We start from the raw sequence: 17,854 nt of genomic DNA on the forward strand, positions 1-17,854 counted from the left end.
ATCTTTTTCTTCTCTTATAAATGTTCAAAAAACTAAAGCATATAAATTTTGATGCATAACATATAAATTTTGGTATACAGCACACAAATTTTAGTATACAATACAAAATTTTTTTAAGGAGCGCATACCCAAAATATTGACACTACACACATCATATAAATTTTGATGTACAACACAAAAATCTTATTGCATAAGTATAACATAGAATTTTTTATATGTAGCATAAAAATTTTTAGAGGATTATATACCGAAAACATTGACTCACCCAACTAATAAAATATATTCGTAGCAAAAAGTTGTGCTATGTACAAAGATTTGTATGCCATGAGCAAAAATTTGTGTGATATGGATAAGTTTTGTAAAGCTTTTTGAAGAGGTGTTTGTATTTTTTAAAAACTCAAGCTCCTCGTTTTGTGGTTGGTAAATCAAAAAGACTATGTGCTTGTGCTGACAGCTTTTAAAATTTTGGGGTACTTTTGAAAGTACCTAAGATAGAGTTTTTTAAAGTTTGCTTGTGCTTTTCAAAATTTAAAAGTCTAATATAACCTCATATGTTAACTAATTTTCAAATTTAATGCTTACATTTATGTCTATTATAATATTTTTAAATTTTAAAAGCTATTTTATCAAATATAATTGATGTTGCTTGTGTTTATTAAAAATTATTTTTTATTTAATTTACCAAACATAAATACTACAACTTTTAAAAAGTAAAACTTTACCAAACTAAATCTTATTATTATAGGACGAAGAAAGTACAACAAAGACAGGAAGCTTATAATAATCCCTTTCATATTTAAGCTGAAATAGGAAAGTTAAATCAGCAAATAATCATATTGGTAGTGGACAAAATGTCATATATATACACATACATTATTTTATATGTTTTTATTATGTATTTTATAATCCAATATGTAATTTTACAAATGACGATTTAGTAACTAATTTTAATATTTACGTAACATGAAAAAAGAAGATGTATAAAGGTTCTTGTCATTTTACGTACGTCAGGTTATACCCATAGTTATTCTTTATTCAGATTTATTATGCGAACATTTTTTGCGCATCATGATATATAAATGGTTTTTTTTTTTTTAAATGTGTCTGATATATAAATGGTTAATAGTTACTTAAACCCATCGAATTATTTATAGAACCTTCATGAAATATCGAATCATTTGTGCACTTAAAGGAGCATAAACATGCGCAACTACATTTCCAATGCATCTTGAAAGAAAACTGGATGCAAAAACAATAATTCATAGTTTCATAAATTAAACAAAATGAAGACCCTGAACACAGTTTTATTCTTATAATTACAGTCATACTTCCATAAATAAAACAAAATGAAGACCCTTAACCCCAGTTTATTCTTATAATTACAGTAAATACCGTGGTCGATAGGAACACCTATTCACCAGGTAAGGGAAAATGAACCACATATTCAAAGGGCCTAAGCACTAGCAGTAGCTGGCAAGATAGCTTGTCCAGGTTTACGATTTGCCAAAGGTCCATGGCACCCAAGAAGCTTCATAGAACATAAAAAAAAATATTAATAAACTATGTATCAATTGCAAGAACTCTTTCCCAAAAAGAATGAGAACAATTTATAACAACTATGTTAGGTGTACATCAAAATCAGTCACCAGTATAGAATACACATTAAAATATAAAATACATATTAAAAATAAGTTAAATTACATATATGTTTATACATAAATACTTGGTGACTGATTTTGATGATTAATTTTGGAGTGCAAATAACATTTTTGTAGTTTATAATTTATCAGGGTGGAAACGAACCTTGGCATTGACACCATCAGGCACAATTCTGTTCTCAGACTTTAACTTCAAATACTCTGTTCGGTTGAACTTTGTAAATCCCCTGAAAATTGAAAAAGAATTACTAAGCAAGCAAGCATTTCCAATAAATACAAAGGGTAAAAAATGAGCATACACACTGAAAAATAGAAACCCCATGTTCTTCCAGTTGGAAAAACTTGATCATCCATCATTAGCATTTTTCTTTGCATAACTTGTTCAAATAACCAATTTGACATGTAGCAAATTTAACAATTCTTGAAGTGATACAAATTATGAAGACACATAAACTCACAACAAAATCTAGTATTAGCAATAACAAGGCTAGTAATTTGTATAGAATCAAAATTGCAAGAATAGCAACGAACTTGCAGTATTAGAAATGCAACCATAAAGTTAAAAAGCTCACCACTTCCTGCTGACAATGATCTTCTGGCGGCCGGGGAACTTGAACTTGGCGCGTCGCAGAGCCTCCTGAGCATGATGACCATGGTTATCCTTGGTGCGAACCGAGAGAAGTACCTGGCCAATGTTCACCCTGGTAACCAGAAACCAAATGCAAAATGAGCATATATCATTGGGATTCCATTTCATATACATTATACAAGGCACTAAAGTATGTTAGTCAGTTATGATTTAACCAACTACTAAATCGAAGGAAGAGCTGCATATATTAATTACCAAAAAGCTGGTCTATGAAAGTAAATCATAAATTTTATATCAAAAGGTGAATTATACAACACAGATGTATTTTCTACGGATATTCTCAAAACAATCACAAATTGAGCAACATGTGTACAATGTTTTATAGCAGACGAAAACATAGCTTAAAAGGTGGTTATTATTTAGTATAGCATGATATAAAATCTGTACAAATAACATCTGCATAGTAGGATGCACCTTTTCAAAATACTCTTTAACAATTTGTTTCAGTTGTGTTAGAATATAATTAGGATCAATTAGTATTATTTAGTATATCTGAATATTTATTATAGGAGATTACGTCTTTATTATTACGATTCTCTTAGTACCTATAAATATCCTTTTATATTTATATTGTATCATTCTAGACAACTTGAATAGACAACTTAAATACAGTCAATAATACACAAATCCTTTCTCCAGTTTAGTCTCTTGTTTTCTAACAAGTTGTATTCCTAAAATATGTTTCATATACAGAAATACTGTGACGTGATAATTGTATGCTGATATGTCACTGCTGTATGACAACTCTCAACTAAATTACGAATATCTTAGATGAGATTTCTTGTAGAGCAAGAAATGATGAGAATTCTTTCATGCGAATTGTTAGATCTATCTATAACTATCTGAAAAGAAATTATTGATAACATGATATGAGAGAGTATACCTAGCGCAAGTGCCCTGCGGCTTGCCAAAGGCGCCCCTCATGCCAGTCTGGAGCCTGTCGGCGCCGGCGCAGGAGAGCATCTTGTTGATACGGAGAACATGGAAAGGATGAACCCTAACACGCAAATGGAAAGCGTCTTTGCCTGCGAATTTGGACATGTACTTGTTGCAAGCAATGCGAGCAGCCTCAAGTGCCTCACTGGAAACATTCTCCTTCTCCCATGAAACAAGGTGCACGCAGAACGGAAACTCATCCGCACCCTTCTTCTTCATTCCGACGTCATAGATTCGGATCTTAGGGTCAGGCACACCCCTGCAGAATCGCGATTTTGGATATGGCTTGTTCTTGATTTGCCTGTAACACCTCGCTGGTCCTGGAAACAAATTTCAAACATTCAATTCTAGAGATTTAAACTTTAAACAGAGATTTCAATTGCATCGAAGAATGAAGGATTAGAGATCGTACTTCTCCCCATTGCGTAAGGAAAATTGAGATGGATAGGATTCGCGGGGTGATGGTGCTTTATATACGCTACGGTATGGGCAATGGCGCGTCATTCGCACGCTGTTTTATTCGTGTCGTTCATTACGTATGGGCTTGCGTCATCGTTGGTACTTTTTTATTCTTCTTTGACCGTCGGGGTTGGGTTAGGAAAGGCCCAGAAAGTTTCAGAATCTTGGATTGGACTTGCTCTATTTTAAAGCCTATTATTCGGCCCATACCCATCTTAATCTTACTGCTTCAAATTTATTAATACCAAAATTATTTTAAATAATTAATACATAATTTTTGCTTTAATATCAATAAAAAATTATGATATTATTATAATTTATCTAAATATATAAATATATAGTGTCTTCATGTCTTAAATTCTGACTATGCTACGCTTGTGGTACATAGCCGGTCCCAAACCCGGATAAAGATGGAGGGTTGTTTTGGCCTTCGACAACCAACATAAAAACTTAGTTGAATCTTCATGACATAAATCAAAGACGTTATTGCGCTAAAACTAGGTCGTTGCTCGGAAGCAACACGCGGTATGACTCGCATACAGTACCAAATGAGTAAGAGTCGCTGCATCGGTGTCCAGGTGTAGTGTTAAATGAGTAAGGGTTCCCGCGTTTTCATGAACGAACGAGAGTAAATAAACTAGTTCAATAAAAAAAATGTAAAGGTAAAGGTGGAGCGGTAGAAGGCTGAGATTTGGGACATAGAACATAAGCACTCTAACAGAAAAATTCATGGAGGTGGTGGATACTATGACAAGAAGGAAGATTAACATCATGTGCCTACAAAAAACAAAATGGGTCGATACGAAGGCTAAGGAATTGGATATTTCTGGGTTCAAACTTTGGTATATGGGAAAGATGAAGAATAGGAATGAGATAGGTATTATCATGGATAGACAGTGGAAGAAAGACATAGTGGATGTCAAAAAGGTGGGAGATCGGATCATTCTATCAAACTTGTGGTGGAATGAGGTATTTTTCATGTGATTAGCGTCTATGCACCGCAAGTGGGTTCGGACGAACAACACAAGATAAGGTTTTGGGAGGATATAGAGAGTTTGGTCCAAGACATACCTTCGAGAGATAAGATTTTCTTAGGAGGAAATTTAAATGGCAATGTTGGAAGTGAAGTGACTTGGTATGGAAGCATTCACGGAGGCCATGTTTTCGGGGTGGTCGATACCAAGAGTAAAACTATTTTGGACTTTTCTTCAACCTTTGACCTTCTCATCGTAAATATATGTTTTAAAAAGAGAGATGAACATCTTATAACCTATAGGAGTGGTATGACAAGCTCTCAAATTGACTTCTTCTTGTTAAGGAGAGTCAACCGAAAATTTCGGATTAATTGTAGAATTATTCCGGGAGAGAGACATCATATGAAGAATCCAAGAACGAAGTGGTGGCGGATGAAAGGTGAGAAACAAAGAAGCTTCTTAAGATGGATAGGAGAAAAGACAAAATGAAATGGGGATGGAAGCGCAGTGGAGATGTGGAAGGAGATGATAGAAGTTATTAGAAGAATAGTAGAAGAAAGTTTTGGAGAATCTAGAGGGATATGACCAAGAGACAAGGAGTTCTGGTGGTAGAATGCGAGTGTATAAGAAAAGATAAAGTTCAAAAAGGGAGTGCTTTTAAGGAGTGATCTTTGTGCCGCAATGTAGATAATTGAAAAAATATAATAGGCTAAGAAAGAGACAAAAGTGGCTGTAAGTGAAATAAGAATAAGAGCATATGAGAATCTCTACTAGTCTTTAAGCACGAAAGAAGGAGAAAAATGTATATATAGAATCGCAAAGAGCTGTGAAAGAAGAACGAGAGACTTAGATCAAATTAAATGCATAAAGGATAAAAATGGAGAGGTTTTTGCTCAAGATTAGAAAATCAATGAAAGGTGGAAGAACTACTTCTAAGAGTTATTTAATGAAGGATAGAAGACTCTTCCGAGCCTTGGTCGGTTATGCACGAGGGAAGAAAATTAAAACTTTGACTACTATCGAAGGATTCGAGACTTTGAGGTAAAAGAGGTTTTAAAACGGATGAAAAATGGCTGGGTAGTAGGGCCTGATAACATTCCAATTGAAGTTTGGAAGGGCCTTGAAAAGAAATGCATCAATTGGTTAACCAAGCTTTTTAATGATATTTTAAAGTAAAAGAAGATGCTAGATGAGTGGAGAAAGAGTAGTTTGATACCTATCTACAAAAATAAGAGGGATATACAAAGTTGTAGAAACTATAGAGAAATCAAGCTTATAAGTCATACCATGAAGTTATGGGAAAAGGTGATAGAACGGAGGCTGAGACAAGAGACACAAGTAACAGAGAACCAATTTAGTTGTATGCGCGGCAGATCTACTAATGAAGTAATATACCTGTTAAGAAGGATGATAGAGATGTATCATAGTACTAAAAGGGATCTACATATGGTGTTTATTGATTTAGAAAAAGCGTATGATAGAGTGCCAAGGGAGGTCTTATGGAAGGTTTTGGAAAGGAAGAGAGTAAGGATCGCATATATTCGTGCAATTAAAGACATGTATGATGGGGCTACAACTAGTATGAAGACTCAAAGTGGTGTGACAGAGAATTTTCTATTGGTATAGGATTATATCAGAGATCATCCTTAAATCCATACCTTTTCATATTAGTATTGAAAGTACTCACAGAGCATATCCAAGAGCCTGTGTTATAGTGCATGCTTTTTGCCGATGATATCGTCCTTATGGAAGAGTCAAGGAAATGCCTAAATAAAAAGTTGGATTTATGGAGAGAAACTCTAGAATTGTATGGTCTGCGCATAAGTCGTAGTAAGACAGAATATATGGAATGTAAGTTCCGCTGTCGAAGAGAAAATCCTAATATAGAGGTGAAGATTGGAGAAAATATCCTACGAAAAGTTAAAAGTTTTAAGTATCTTGGGTGCATCATACAGGATAATGGAGATATTGAACATGATGTAAATCATAAGATCCAAGTTGGTTGGTCAAAATAACGGAGTGCGTCTGGTTTATATGTGACAAAAAAGTGTCTTTAAAACTTGAAGGTAAATTCTATCGCACTGATATCAGACCGGCTATGCTTTATGGTACAAAGTGTTGGGCAGCCAAAGAGGAGCACGAACATAAGTTAAGTGTGGCAGAGATGAAGATGTTGAGATGGATGAGTGGCCATACGCGATTGGATAGAATAAGGAACGAAGATATAAGAGAAAAAGTTGGAGTAGCACTTATTGTGGAAAATATGGTAGAATCGCATCTTAAGTGATTTGGACATGTGAGAAGATGACCGACAGAACACCCAGTCAGGAGGGTAGATGAGATAGAAGATGGATAAGGGGTGAAAGGAAGAGGAAGACCTAGGAAGACTATCCACGAAATTGTCAAATGAGATCTACATGTAAATAGTCTTTCTGTAGACATGATACATGATAGAGTTCAATGACATTGTTTGATTCATATAGCCGACCTCATCTATTGGGACAAAATTTTATTGTTGTTGTTGTAGTGTCTTCATGTCTTAAAAAATTAAAATTAATATATATATATTTTTATATTGTATTATATCTCGTATCTGTGTAAATGTTTTTGTGTTTCATAACTATAAAGCCTATTAAGTGAGTTTTTTTTTTCAATTTAGTGACTCATTTACCCTTATGATCTTATAGTAAATATCATTTTGATATTATTTGAATCTATCTTTTCATACTTCCTCTGTTTTAATTGTGTAAATATATTAATTTTTTACGAATCCAAAAAATGAAAGCCACTATTATTTTGAAACAGGGAGAGTACGTACCCATCTCGTCTACCGTTACACTCTCCTAGTGACTTAAAGTGTCAGAATTAGTTGTTGATATGTGAGATTAAATATTGATCTAACACGATGTTTAAGTCTCGAATTTTTTGCAATTTTTTCATGGAATGTTCAATATTACTAAGAATCTAGCTAACTCAATTTCACAAGATTAAAGTCTCATGAAGGAGTCAAATCCTACCACCATCGGCAACCTCTGAAGTTACAATAGGATAAGTTGCAAAATGATCAGACCAAAAAAATAAAAATAAAAATTTAATTTAATTTTTTTGGTTAATCCCTTTTTTTTTTTTGTTCTTTTCCTACAAAATCTGTACCAGGAAGTTATTGATTACAAATTGTTTTTATCCCAAAACAAACTAATTCAAACATAAAACATGCACTTATTTTCCTAACACTTACATAACTACAAAATCAATAATATTATTTACCTGCCAATTCTCTATAAGTTTTATTACATTGTACTAACAAAAAGAATTTACATAGTGAAGATGAAGTCAAATCTAACAAACACATAGTTTCCTGATCCAATAACTCACACTATGCAGCATGAAATCTTCTTCTATCTTGGCTTGATGCTTGGTATTACTCCACTAACAAGGTCACTACCTGAAACATCTCCTGATACAAAAGGAGTCTTTATAGCAGAGGATGAAGATGGTGTACTTGTACTTAACTTTCCTGAATCACTGGTTATCGATTCGGCTTTCCGGGTATCTGATTCTGGCATCATGGACCATATGTTCTCAAGCTCCCTAACCACCTCTGCCATTTTAGGCCGGGCTTCTGGCTCGTCTTCGCAACACTTCAGGGCCAAGGTCAAGAATTTCTCTACATGCTCAGATGGATAGGACCCCATGCGGTCATCAATGATCGAAAATATTACGCCAGATTGATACGCGACATTAACCTACCATAAAAAAAACTATGTCATCCTCAAGTATCATAGAATGTTGTCATATCATAAGAGATAGGAAATAATTAAGATTATTTATTCACATGGTGAGTTTGATCTAATTACACATGTTTATAGGTAAATTACCTCTCTAACAATGTTCTTGCCATGTGAGATTGGTTGCATCCCAGTCAAAAGTTCCAGAAACACAACCCCAAGACTATAAACATCGCTTTTATCAGTCAACTTGTGAGTTAGGAAGTACTCTGGATCAAGATAACCCTGCATATAAAAGAATGAAAATTAAAGTCTATAATTTCAACTTTAACATGAGCAAGTCCTATCACAAAAGCCTTACTTACCGGGGTGCCCTTTACCACTGTGGATACATGGCCAGGGACAACTCCTTCAAGATCAGGAACTGGAGCGAGCCGCGAAAGTCCGAAATCAGCCACTTTTGCTGTGAACTTAGAGTCCAATAATATGTTGCTGGCTTTAACATCTCTGTGGAATATTGGAGGATCAGCTTCAGTGTGTAAATACATAAGACCCTTTGCTGATCCTAGCGCAATCTTCAATCTCATGGCGAAACTCAGAGGATCTTTTGCTGTAACTGTTGTAAAACATAAGCATACACTTAAAGAGATACAACATAAAAGGAAAGTAAAACAAATTATCCAAAATATCATTGTGCTTCTTATTCGAACCGGATAGTGTACCTGAAATGTGTTCCCTTAGTGTACCATTCGGCATGAATTCATAAACCAGCATCTGCAAGCACAAAGCAACAATCCAAATGCAAGAATCTTAACAGAAAGGGAGTTCACAATGATAAAAAGAAAATGGACTTGCATAGCATTTACTAAAATGGAGCATAGAATGTTTAAACTTTCTGAAATTAAAAGCTAAAGGTACCTGTTCACCCTCTTCATCACAGTATCCAAGGAGAGACACAAGGTTGCGATGATGTAGCCTCGAAAGTAATGATATTTCTGTGAGGAACTCTTTCTCACCTTGCAGTGACCCCTCCTGCGCACGTTTAATGGCAACAACGGTGCCATCAGAAAGAATACCTTTGTAAACCTTGCCATAACCTCCTTGTCCTACTTGAGAAGAGTTGCTAAAATTGTTGGTAGCAGCAGATAATTCTCCAAAAGTGAAGGCCCTTACACCATCAATTTTTATTGAGATCTTAGATGCTGCAAGTAAAGAGAATCAAGTGTTAACATATCCTTTTATAAAAACTCAAGCTTCATGCACAAGGCACTTGTGATAGGTGAAAGAGCAAAACTAAAACTCACAATGACGACGCTTCGAAACTACAGGACGATCTTTCAACTTCACTCTTAATATAAGGAGTGTAACTATTGCAGATAACGTCACGGCGCAGGCAATTGATCCTAAGATTATGCCAGCCAAAGCACCTGTACTTATCTTTGAATTTGAAGACTTGGGGATGACCACTGCATAGAAAGAATTGTAATAACAGCTTAATCTATATAGATAAGACTTTGAATTTGTAATTCTCAGTGAGCTAAAGAAAATGTGACCCAAGTTTTATTGTGATTGTCAAGCATTAAATCAAATTTGAAATCTTGAGACTTACCACCCTTGTAAGGATCAAGGAGATTGAAGCCAAGTAACTCATAAGGACCAAACAAATCACTGTCTTGAATGTGCCATCCGGTGAACATGGTCATGAGCCGTAGGAGCTCGGTTGTATTGAAAATATGAGAGCTGCTGTTATCAACATAAACTGGAAAAAGCTTCAAGTCCATTCTCAACCGAGGTCCGGCTTGCCAATAAAAATTAAATTGAAGCTGATCCATCTGTATACTAAGACCTGTACTCAGGTATTCCTGAAAGGAAAACACATATGGTCGAAAATCCGAAAATCCAGGACTTTTCAGCCGATAACCGACAAGCAATGGTGCTGCACAGAAACAGTCCAAGGAATATTCGAAAGGAGGAGGGCACGCTTGAGCAGGGCATGAGCTGGAATTTGTTGAAACAATGCCATTTGTGTTATTGTCAGCAGTCTCAGATCCACAGAATTGAACCAAGGACTTATTATTTGAGCATAGAGGATTCCCATTGAGCCTGAAATACATCAATTTTTGCATTACAATGTGACAAAGTAATTTATAAATGATCATATCTAATGCTCATCACCACTATATATAATTAACAAGCATAAAAAGGATCGAAAGCCGGTGTATTAGAACTATACGAGAGTGTGACATTTGGAGGAATATCAGTAGTGCCTGATATGCTTGTAAGGCTATTGTTTTGCAACTCCCTGCAAGATGAGAAACATATGCTTAGCATTTCGGAAATTTCGATAACATCTATAAAAAGGAACATGAAAAATGTCAACAACATTCAAAAAATATGAAAACCACAGATAAACACTCCCAAATACACATCTAAGTGGCCAAAAATTGTAGAATTCATCACTTCTGATCTTACAAGATAAATTTTTTGCCATTCAAAGTCTTGTTCTGCCAAATGGTGGAAGAAACACTGCCTTTCAATAAATTGTTTTCAAGTGACCTGCCAGAGAAGATAATTTAGTCAAAACTCGAAAGTCATCATCTACTTTATAACATGATGCCATGATTGTTCCATAGAAATATTATCTTACTAAGCAATTCAAGGTAAAATGTTTGAAAAGGATGCTAAATAGAAAGAAACTTACAATCTTTGAAGAACAGGAAGACTAGAAAAGTAGGATGGAATAGTTCCAGTAAGCTTGTTGTTCGATAAATCACTGCATATATTAGTGGATATCAGAAACTAAAAGTAAAAACATTCTGTATGCAAGGAAAAATATTCACACGAAAGAGATCCTTACATGGTTGTGATGTTGTTGGAAAGCTTGTTGCTAGGAATTGATCCATTCAACTGATTGGAACTGAGGTCTCTGAAATTTTTATAAATAATAGTCAGTAAAACATTTTCAGACTACATAACTCTATTTATCATCACTACACATGGTACAAAATCTTATGTTACATGAAAATTAGATCATGGAACTTACAGATAAAGAAGGCGGGGTATCCTGCTTAAATCAGGAACTGGTCCTCTCAAGTTGCAATTCCTAAGACTCCTGATAAAACCAATCAACTAAATTAAGAAATTTTATTAAGCAGAGGGACGGAGAAACAGCAACAAAATTGTGTCCTACAAATATAGCCAAAAAGAAAATGGAAAGTAATAAAAATAGAATATGGCATTGTTCTTCAATTATCGGCTTCAACAAAGTACTAAGCCATCTAAAAAGGATTTTATGGAGGGATTTTTCAACATTCTTTATGACTATTAGATTATTATAAAATAAAATTTTGTTTCCTACATATAAGAAATCAATCACCAAGATTCTCAAAATCTATTGCATAGCAAATTCACTTACATTTTCAGCAGTTTTGACATGTTGCCATAAGAACTTGGAATAGTATTTCCCTCAAAGTTATTGTTATCAAGTTGACTGCAAGAACAAGAAGATTCGAAACAACAAGTTAGAAACATAATTTTACAACAAGACTCTGCGCTTTTTCCCAAGAAAAGAAGATGAAAAGAATAACAAACCATACATTATAAGTAAGTTTGGCAACTTGTAGAGGTCACTCGGAAGATATCCTGTTAATTTGTTGTTATCAAGAAGACTGCAAGTCCAAAGATTTTCGCATCACAACAAAGGATAAAACAGAATCAAGAAAGTTATTTGAATGGATGCAATTATATCAATGATATCCAGTCATCATCAACTTACAGATGAACAAGACTCGGCAACCGGAAAAGCTCCGGTGGGATCTGTCCGCTAAGTGAATTATTGTTCATGTGGCTGCTCCATCAAAGGGAAAAAGATGAAACCATTATGGTAACAATACAAGTGAAGTAGAAAAATTAAGACTAATTGAACAACACTTTGATCATAAAGAACCTTACAAGTGCTTTGTCTTGTTCAGGTTTGCAAATGATTTAGGTACAGGCCCTGATATATTGTTCTGATCAATTTGTATCCTATCCAAATTCGGAAGATAGCCGAGCTCATCTGGTAGTGGACCAGTTAAGTTGTTTCCATTCAGAAGCCTACAAAACCAATAAAAAACTAAAATTTGAGAGAGAATTTGAATTATTTTTTTCTTCTATAATCTTATAGGAACCAGAATTCAAAACTGATTCACAGACAAGGATATTTATGTAACAAAGTGATTCAAATTTACCAAGGCAATAAAACAACCTTGTTATTGAACCAAATGGTGACAGAAAAAAAACACAAGCCAAAATTGAAATCTCAACTTACAAGAGTTGCAAAGTTTTGATTTCACCGATTTCCTTCGGAATACTCCCAGTTATCTTGTTCCACATAAAGTTCCTTAGAGAACAAAGAAAAGCATATATCAGAGGAAGAAGGATAAATTAACAGCTGCAAAAAAAGAGTAAAAATGGCATCTAGAAATTGCTAAATTGGAAAACCATTCACAATATTAGTCCTTTCTTAAACATCAATTTAGACAAAGTCTTACAATCTTAACAAACGGGTTAAGTTGCCGAGCTCGGGTGCCAAATTTCCTGTCAGGTTCAAACTCAGTAATTGCCTACAAACAAGAAAAACAAATGGAAGCTTAGAAATGTTCATATGGATTTTATGGAAAAGAAATGTCAAATAGAAGATAGAGGCCATACAGTTCTTGAACATGTAGATATCCATCATCCAATGTTTCATTGTAGCACAAAACTCCTGTCCACTTCGATGTACATGGATCATTATCTCCCCAGTTGCTCAAATTTCCATTAGGGTCATTCAATCTTTGCTTTATGGCATTCAATGCTTCAACTACATATTAAAACAAAAGCAATCATCTCATCATCAATGGAACAAACAGTTACCTACACTACACATTATCAGCACTGCTTCATAAAGTTTTTTCTTTAATTATTTGGATAATTATTGCAAGGGACACATGAATACTGCATTTGCACAATTGTTTTTACCAAGTTTTCTTATGATCTTTAGCACAACAACAATTATACACAGAGACAAATTAATGGACTGGAAATATTCACTTCTAGAAGAAAAGCATCATGGAATATATATCAAACCAAAATGAAAGTAGAAGGGTAAAACCTTCAACAGGGTCAGTGATATTATTCTCCGCCGAAACATGTAGCAAGTAGCAGCAGAACCACAAGATGAAAAGAACTTGATGCTTGCAACCCTTTGAAAGATACATCCCGGCAAAGTAGATATCAACGAAACTCTTAAATGTTTCTCATGAACCAAGCAAGCTACTTTTCTCTCTCTGAAAGCAACAACTTAGGTAAGAAACATCCATGGATGCATAAAAGCCTAAGTTCAAAACTAAAGAAGAATATCTATTTTAGATAAAACCCCACGTATGCATAAAGTACAGAATTTACAATAGTTATCAAACTAAAAGGCAAAAGCAATTCAGTGTAGAAAACCAAGGCATATCAAATCAACGAAGAAAATAACAGAATTAAAAGCAAAGTCAAAGCTAAAATGCAAATACAAATAACTATTAGGCTCTTAATTTAGAGAGTAAATACTTGGAGAAACAAAAAGGAAAAAGGATGGCAACTAAAGAAGAAAATTTGAGATAGCGGCTGAATGTTTTGATCAAGAAAGAGTCTAAATTGGAATAAAAAACTATCCAAAAAATGCAAAAAACACTAGCACAAGAGGTTAAAGCAAATAAGAGCTGAATATTATGAACAAAAAAGAATCTAACTTGGAAGCAAATAGTATAACTAAGCAAAAACAAAGACTTCGGGTGGCTACAATCAAGATAATTAACAACTGAATACTATGAACAAAAAAGAAGCTTTGAATCAAACACTATGAACAAAACAAGAACTAACACATGGGGCGTCAACTATAAGTTAAAGAAGAAAACCAGCATATAAAGAAGAGTACCTGAGATAATTAAGAGCTAAATATTATGAGCAAAAAAGACTCTAACTTTGAAGTAAATGGTATGAAGAAAGCAAAAATTAACACAGGGGGTGGCAACTATGTATCTATGGAACCAAATTAAAAAAGAATACCTGAGATAACAGCTATAAAGAAAGAGAATAATGATATATAAAGAAAGAAAACAAAAATTTAAACTACCACATGGGTGTAGTTGCAGCTAAAGTTACCAAAAGATAGTGAGGCATGAACATATGATGAAAATGAAAGGGATGAAGAAGAGTGAGTAGGAGTAGGACCAGGTCAGCACACACAACAAATGCAGCAGGAAATGTAGGTGGTGGAGTTGATGATGAATGCAATGCCATCACTGTCATGAAAACTGTAGCTTTTCTGAATCCAAATTCAATGGGAATTTCTCAGTATAAAATAAAGGGAGAAAATGGTTGAAACTTGAAAGAGAAAGAGAGGTATAATAATAATAATAATAATAATAATAATAATGTGTGTAGTTGAAGACTTTGACTTTTGTGGGGGATGAATGAAAATTGAAGGAGGAGAGAAAGAAGAAGAAGAGAAAGCAAAACCCCCGAATGAGACAGCTTAGACAAGCAATGAATAAAAAAATTGAGTGAAGAAAGACGCAATACACAAAATGTTTGATATTTCTACATCAAATCAAAAGCGTACCCTGGATAAATAGACAATAAATAAAAGACACACATTATTTAGTAACGGTTAATTATAAAAAGGTTAAAATTATAGGTGTAATTAATTTTATGTGAAATTAATAATTGAGAATGGTTAAATAATTTGATAATTTTATTAATTTATGAATCCTATTAGTATAAAGAATTTGGGAAGATAGCTAGTATGACAGCTGTATAAAGAATACGAAGAGATAGCTAGTATAATTTTATTTTTTTTTTCCAAAAAATGGTAGTAATTTTCATTATTACAAGTTAATGGGAATGGATCCTCTCTATTTTTTTTAACACTTGAAAGAATAAAGTGTAATCTCTCACTTTTAATTCTATGAGTGGGACCAAAATTAAATAAGAGAGAGCAATGAAAGATGAGATTCTACATTGGACACCATCCAATTTTTTTTCCACTAGGATCCACTCCAAGTTAATAACTCACAAGAGGCTCAATCTGTACTTGAGGAGCTTAACCTTCTTCCCTCATTCTTGCATTAAGTTTTCTTAGCATGTCATAAATTTGATCACATTCATGATGTAATCTATCACAAGCAACAAAATTATGAACCTCATTCCTTAACTCAACCATACTTCGACCTACAATCTTCTTCAACCTATTTTCCTTTACCAATTTCCTAATATTTGCAGCATTATGCCAATTCTTGTCCCCACAATAAATATTTGATAAAAGTACATAATACCCTGCATGATTAGGGTCTAAGGAAAAAAGATTCTGAGCTGCAAGTTCTCCCATATTTATGTTTTGATGAATCTTACATGCACCAAGCAAGGCTCCCCACACATTAGCACCAGCTTGCATTGGCATGCGATTGATTATTTCCAAGCCTTTATCTAGCTCTCCAATCCGGCCAAGAAGATCAACCATTATGGCATAGTGCTCTGAATTCGGCTTCAATTGGTACTCATTTAACATTGTATCAAATATTTTTATCCCTTCTTTAATCAAACCTGCATGACTACAAGCAAACAGAATAGAAAGGAAGGTTACATGATTAGGCTTAACATGTGAACTATCAACCATCTCGTTGAATAACTTCAATGCTGCTTCTCCTTGCCCATGGAATCCATAAGCTGCAATGATTGAGCTCCACACAACAACATCTTTATGTGTAATTTGTTTGAAAACTTTGTTAGCGTTATCTATGCTACTACATTTTGCATACATCTCTATGAGAGATGCGCCGACAAAAATGTTATTGTCAAATCCACATTTAGTTAGGAAACCATGAAGACAAACGGCTTGTTGAAGAATCCCCAAATCCGAGCTAGCAGCAAGAATCTTCACGAGGGCAATTGCATCGGGTAGGGTTCCGGTAGATAACATGTTGCGGAAAATGCCCATTGACATGTGAGCCATTCCAATTTCAGCATACCCACTAAACAAAACAGCCCAAGAAACTACATCCTTCTCTGGCATTCTGTTGAAGAGGCTAATTGCATTTTCAGGCTTAAAGCATTTCATGTACATGTCCATAAGAGCTGTAGAGACTGCCATATCCAATTCAAGACCATTGTCAATTGCTAATTTGTGAATCTTCATACCCTCTTCCAGATTGGACATGTTAGTGCATGATCGCAGTACACTAACAATAGTAACCCTGTTGGGTTCAACTCTGTTATCAATCATTTGATTGAAAAGATCTAATAACTTGGTTTCAGCTCCATTATCAGTATAACAAGCAACCATTGAGGTCCAAGATATAATATCCTTATCAGGCATTTTCTCGAACAAGTTATATGCACTCTTGATAGAACCAGTTTTTGCATATAAATTCAGCAGTGCATTGGTCAAACATAACTTGGTGTCATAGCCCTTTCTTTTTACATATCCATGGATACTTCTTCCAAGCTTAAAATCCGATAACTGAGCACAAGCGCAAATAGCGCTAACAAGTGTCACTGGATCAGGACTCACATTCTCTGACGCAACCATTTGTGAGAAAAATGCAAGTGCAAGTTCAGGATCGCGGCTTCGTTCGTAGCCTGTAACCATTGAAGTCCATAAAACCACATCTGGATTTGGATACTCCATAAACACTTTTTCAGCATCATTCATTCGTCCACATTTCGAATACAACTCAATCAAGGCAGATCCCACAAACACATCCTTATTCATTGCCTCTTTCTTGAGAAAACCGTGAATCATTTCGCCCAGTTTCAGCCTCTGCAAACCAACACATGATTTCAAAGAAATTGATACTGTGAAATTGTCAGGTCTTTCCTCAGCTGATAAAGCACATGCATTCATCCGATGAAACAGGCAGAGTGTCTCTACCCATTTTCGTTCTAAACAATAGCTCCTAAGCATAGCATTCCACAGATGGACAGTTCTACAAGGTGATTCTTCGAATAGCTTATATGCTTCTGTAACTGAAGCATATTTAGCATAAAGAACATTAAGATTGGTAGCAATGAAACTATCGTGGGCAAGGCCCAATTTCAAACATTGGGAGTGCAACTGTGCAATTGATATCTTACTGCAGCAAGTTCCCAATAGCTTCACTAAGAGATTCCTCCGGTGCATATGTTTACAACGCGGAGAACTAGCAAAATATGAGGGAGAAGGAGCAAAACCGCCAGCGAAAAGCACGCGACGGACGATGAAGGAGCTGCCAAATGGCGGGACGGCAGCGGCAATAGAGCTAGGGTTTGTCACCTCTTTTCTTTCTTCGAAAGAGGGAAGCTTGATTCTAATTTCCGAAGATACCAAGGTGAGAGACTGCAGAATGATCGGATAATATCTGTATATTTGCGGTAATTATTTGTATTTAATTTAAATTTTGTAGA

The 17,854-nt window shown here is 34.8% G+C and overlaps 2 protein-coding genes and 1 pseudogene across 8 annotated transcripts; all 3 read right to left on the reverse strand.

The window, feature by feature from the left end:
• Nucleotides 1-1,244: 1,244 nt before the first annotated feature.
• On the reverse strand, nucleotides 1,245-3,764 carry LOC107636315 (large ribosomal subunit protein uL16). The gene is made up of 5 exons (XM_088500817.1): nucleotides 3,656-3,764; nucleotides 3,191-3,563; nucleotides 2,231-2,359; nucleotides 1,804-1,885; nucleotides 1,245-1,528 (listed from the first exon to the last, which is right to left on the reverse strand). The coding sequence occupies exons 1-5, from the start codon at nucleotides 3,663-3,665 to the stop codon at nucleotides 1,454-1,456; spliced, it is 669 nt and encodes a 222-aa protein (XP_088356943.1). The 5' UTR covers nucleotides 3,666-3,764; the 3' UTR covers nucleotides 1,245-1,453.
• Nucleotides 3,765-7,910: 4,146 nt separating this feature from the next.
• LOC107636172 (Leucine-rich repeat protein kinase family protein) lies at nucleotides 7,911-14,978 on the reverse strand. Of its 6 annotated transcripts, none has more exons than XM_021115563.2 (21): nucleotides 14,645-14,978; nucleotides 13,539-13,713; nucleotides 13,097-13,247; nucleotides 12,937-13,008; nucleotides 12,714-12,785; nucleotides 12,356-12,499; nucleotides 12,180-12,251; nucleotides 12,001-12,072; nucleotides 11,820-11,894; nucleotides 11,448-11,516; nucleotides 11,262-11,330; nucleotides 11,106-11,177; nucleotides 10,877-10,960; nucleotides 10,638-10,706; nucleotides 10,014-10,507; nucleotides 9,709-9,870; nucleotides 9,323-9,606; nucleotides 9,127-9,178; nucleotides 8,770-9,020; nucleotides 8,555-8,689; nucleotides 7,911-8,422 (listed from the first exon to the last, which is right to left on the reverse strand). In XM_021115563.2, the coding sequence occupies exons 2-21, from the start codon at nucleotides 13,642-13,644 to the stop codon at nucleotides 8,075-8,077; spliced, it is 2,853 nt and encodes a 950-aa protein (XP_020971222.1). In that variant the 5' UTR covers nucleotides 13,645-13,713; nucleotides 14,645-14,978; the 3' UTR covers nucleotides 7,911-8,074. The 6 variants fall into 6 exon arrangements, with proteins under 6 accessions (XP_020971222.1, XP_088356941.1, XP_016195210.1 ...); XM_088500815.1 differs by having other exon boundaries at nucleotides 14,660-14,954; XM_016339724.3 differs by having other exon boundaries at nucleotides 14,576-14,793.
• Nucleotides 14,979-15,226: 248 nt separating this feature from the next.
• Nucleotides 15,227-17,763, reverse strand: LOC107644135 (putative pentatricopeptide repeat-containing protein At3g01580 pseudogene; annotated as a pseudogene). The gene has a single exon (XR_015902166.1). The product of XR_015902166.1 is annotated as a putative pentatricopeptide repeat-containing protein At3g01580 pseudogene (transcript).
• Between the last annotated feature and the right edge of the window lie 91 nt (nucleotides 17,764-17,854).

Source organism: Arachis ipaensis, chromosome B1 (genome assembly GCF_059453495.1).
Source record: "Arachis ipaensis isolate K30076 ecotype BB chromosome B1, ASM5945349v1, whole genome shotgun sequence".
NCBI classification, from domain to species: Eukaryota; Viridiplantae; Streptophyta; class Magnoliopsida; order Fabales; family Fabaceae; genus Arachis; species Arachis ipaensis.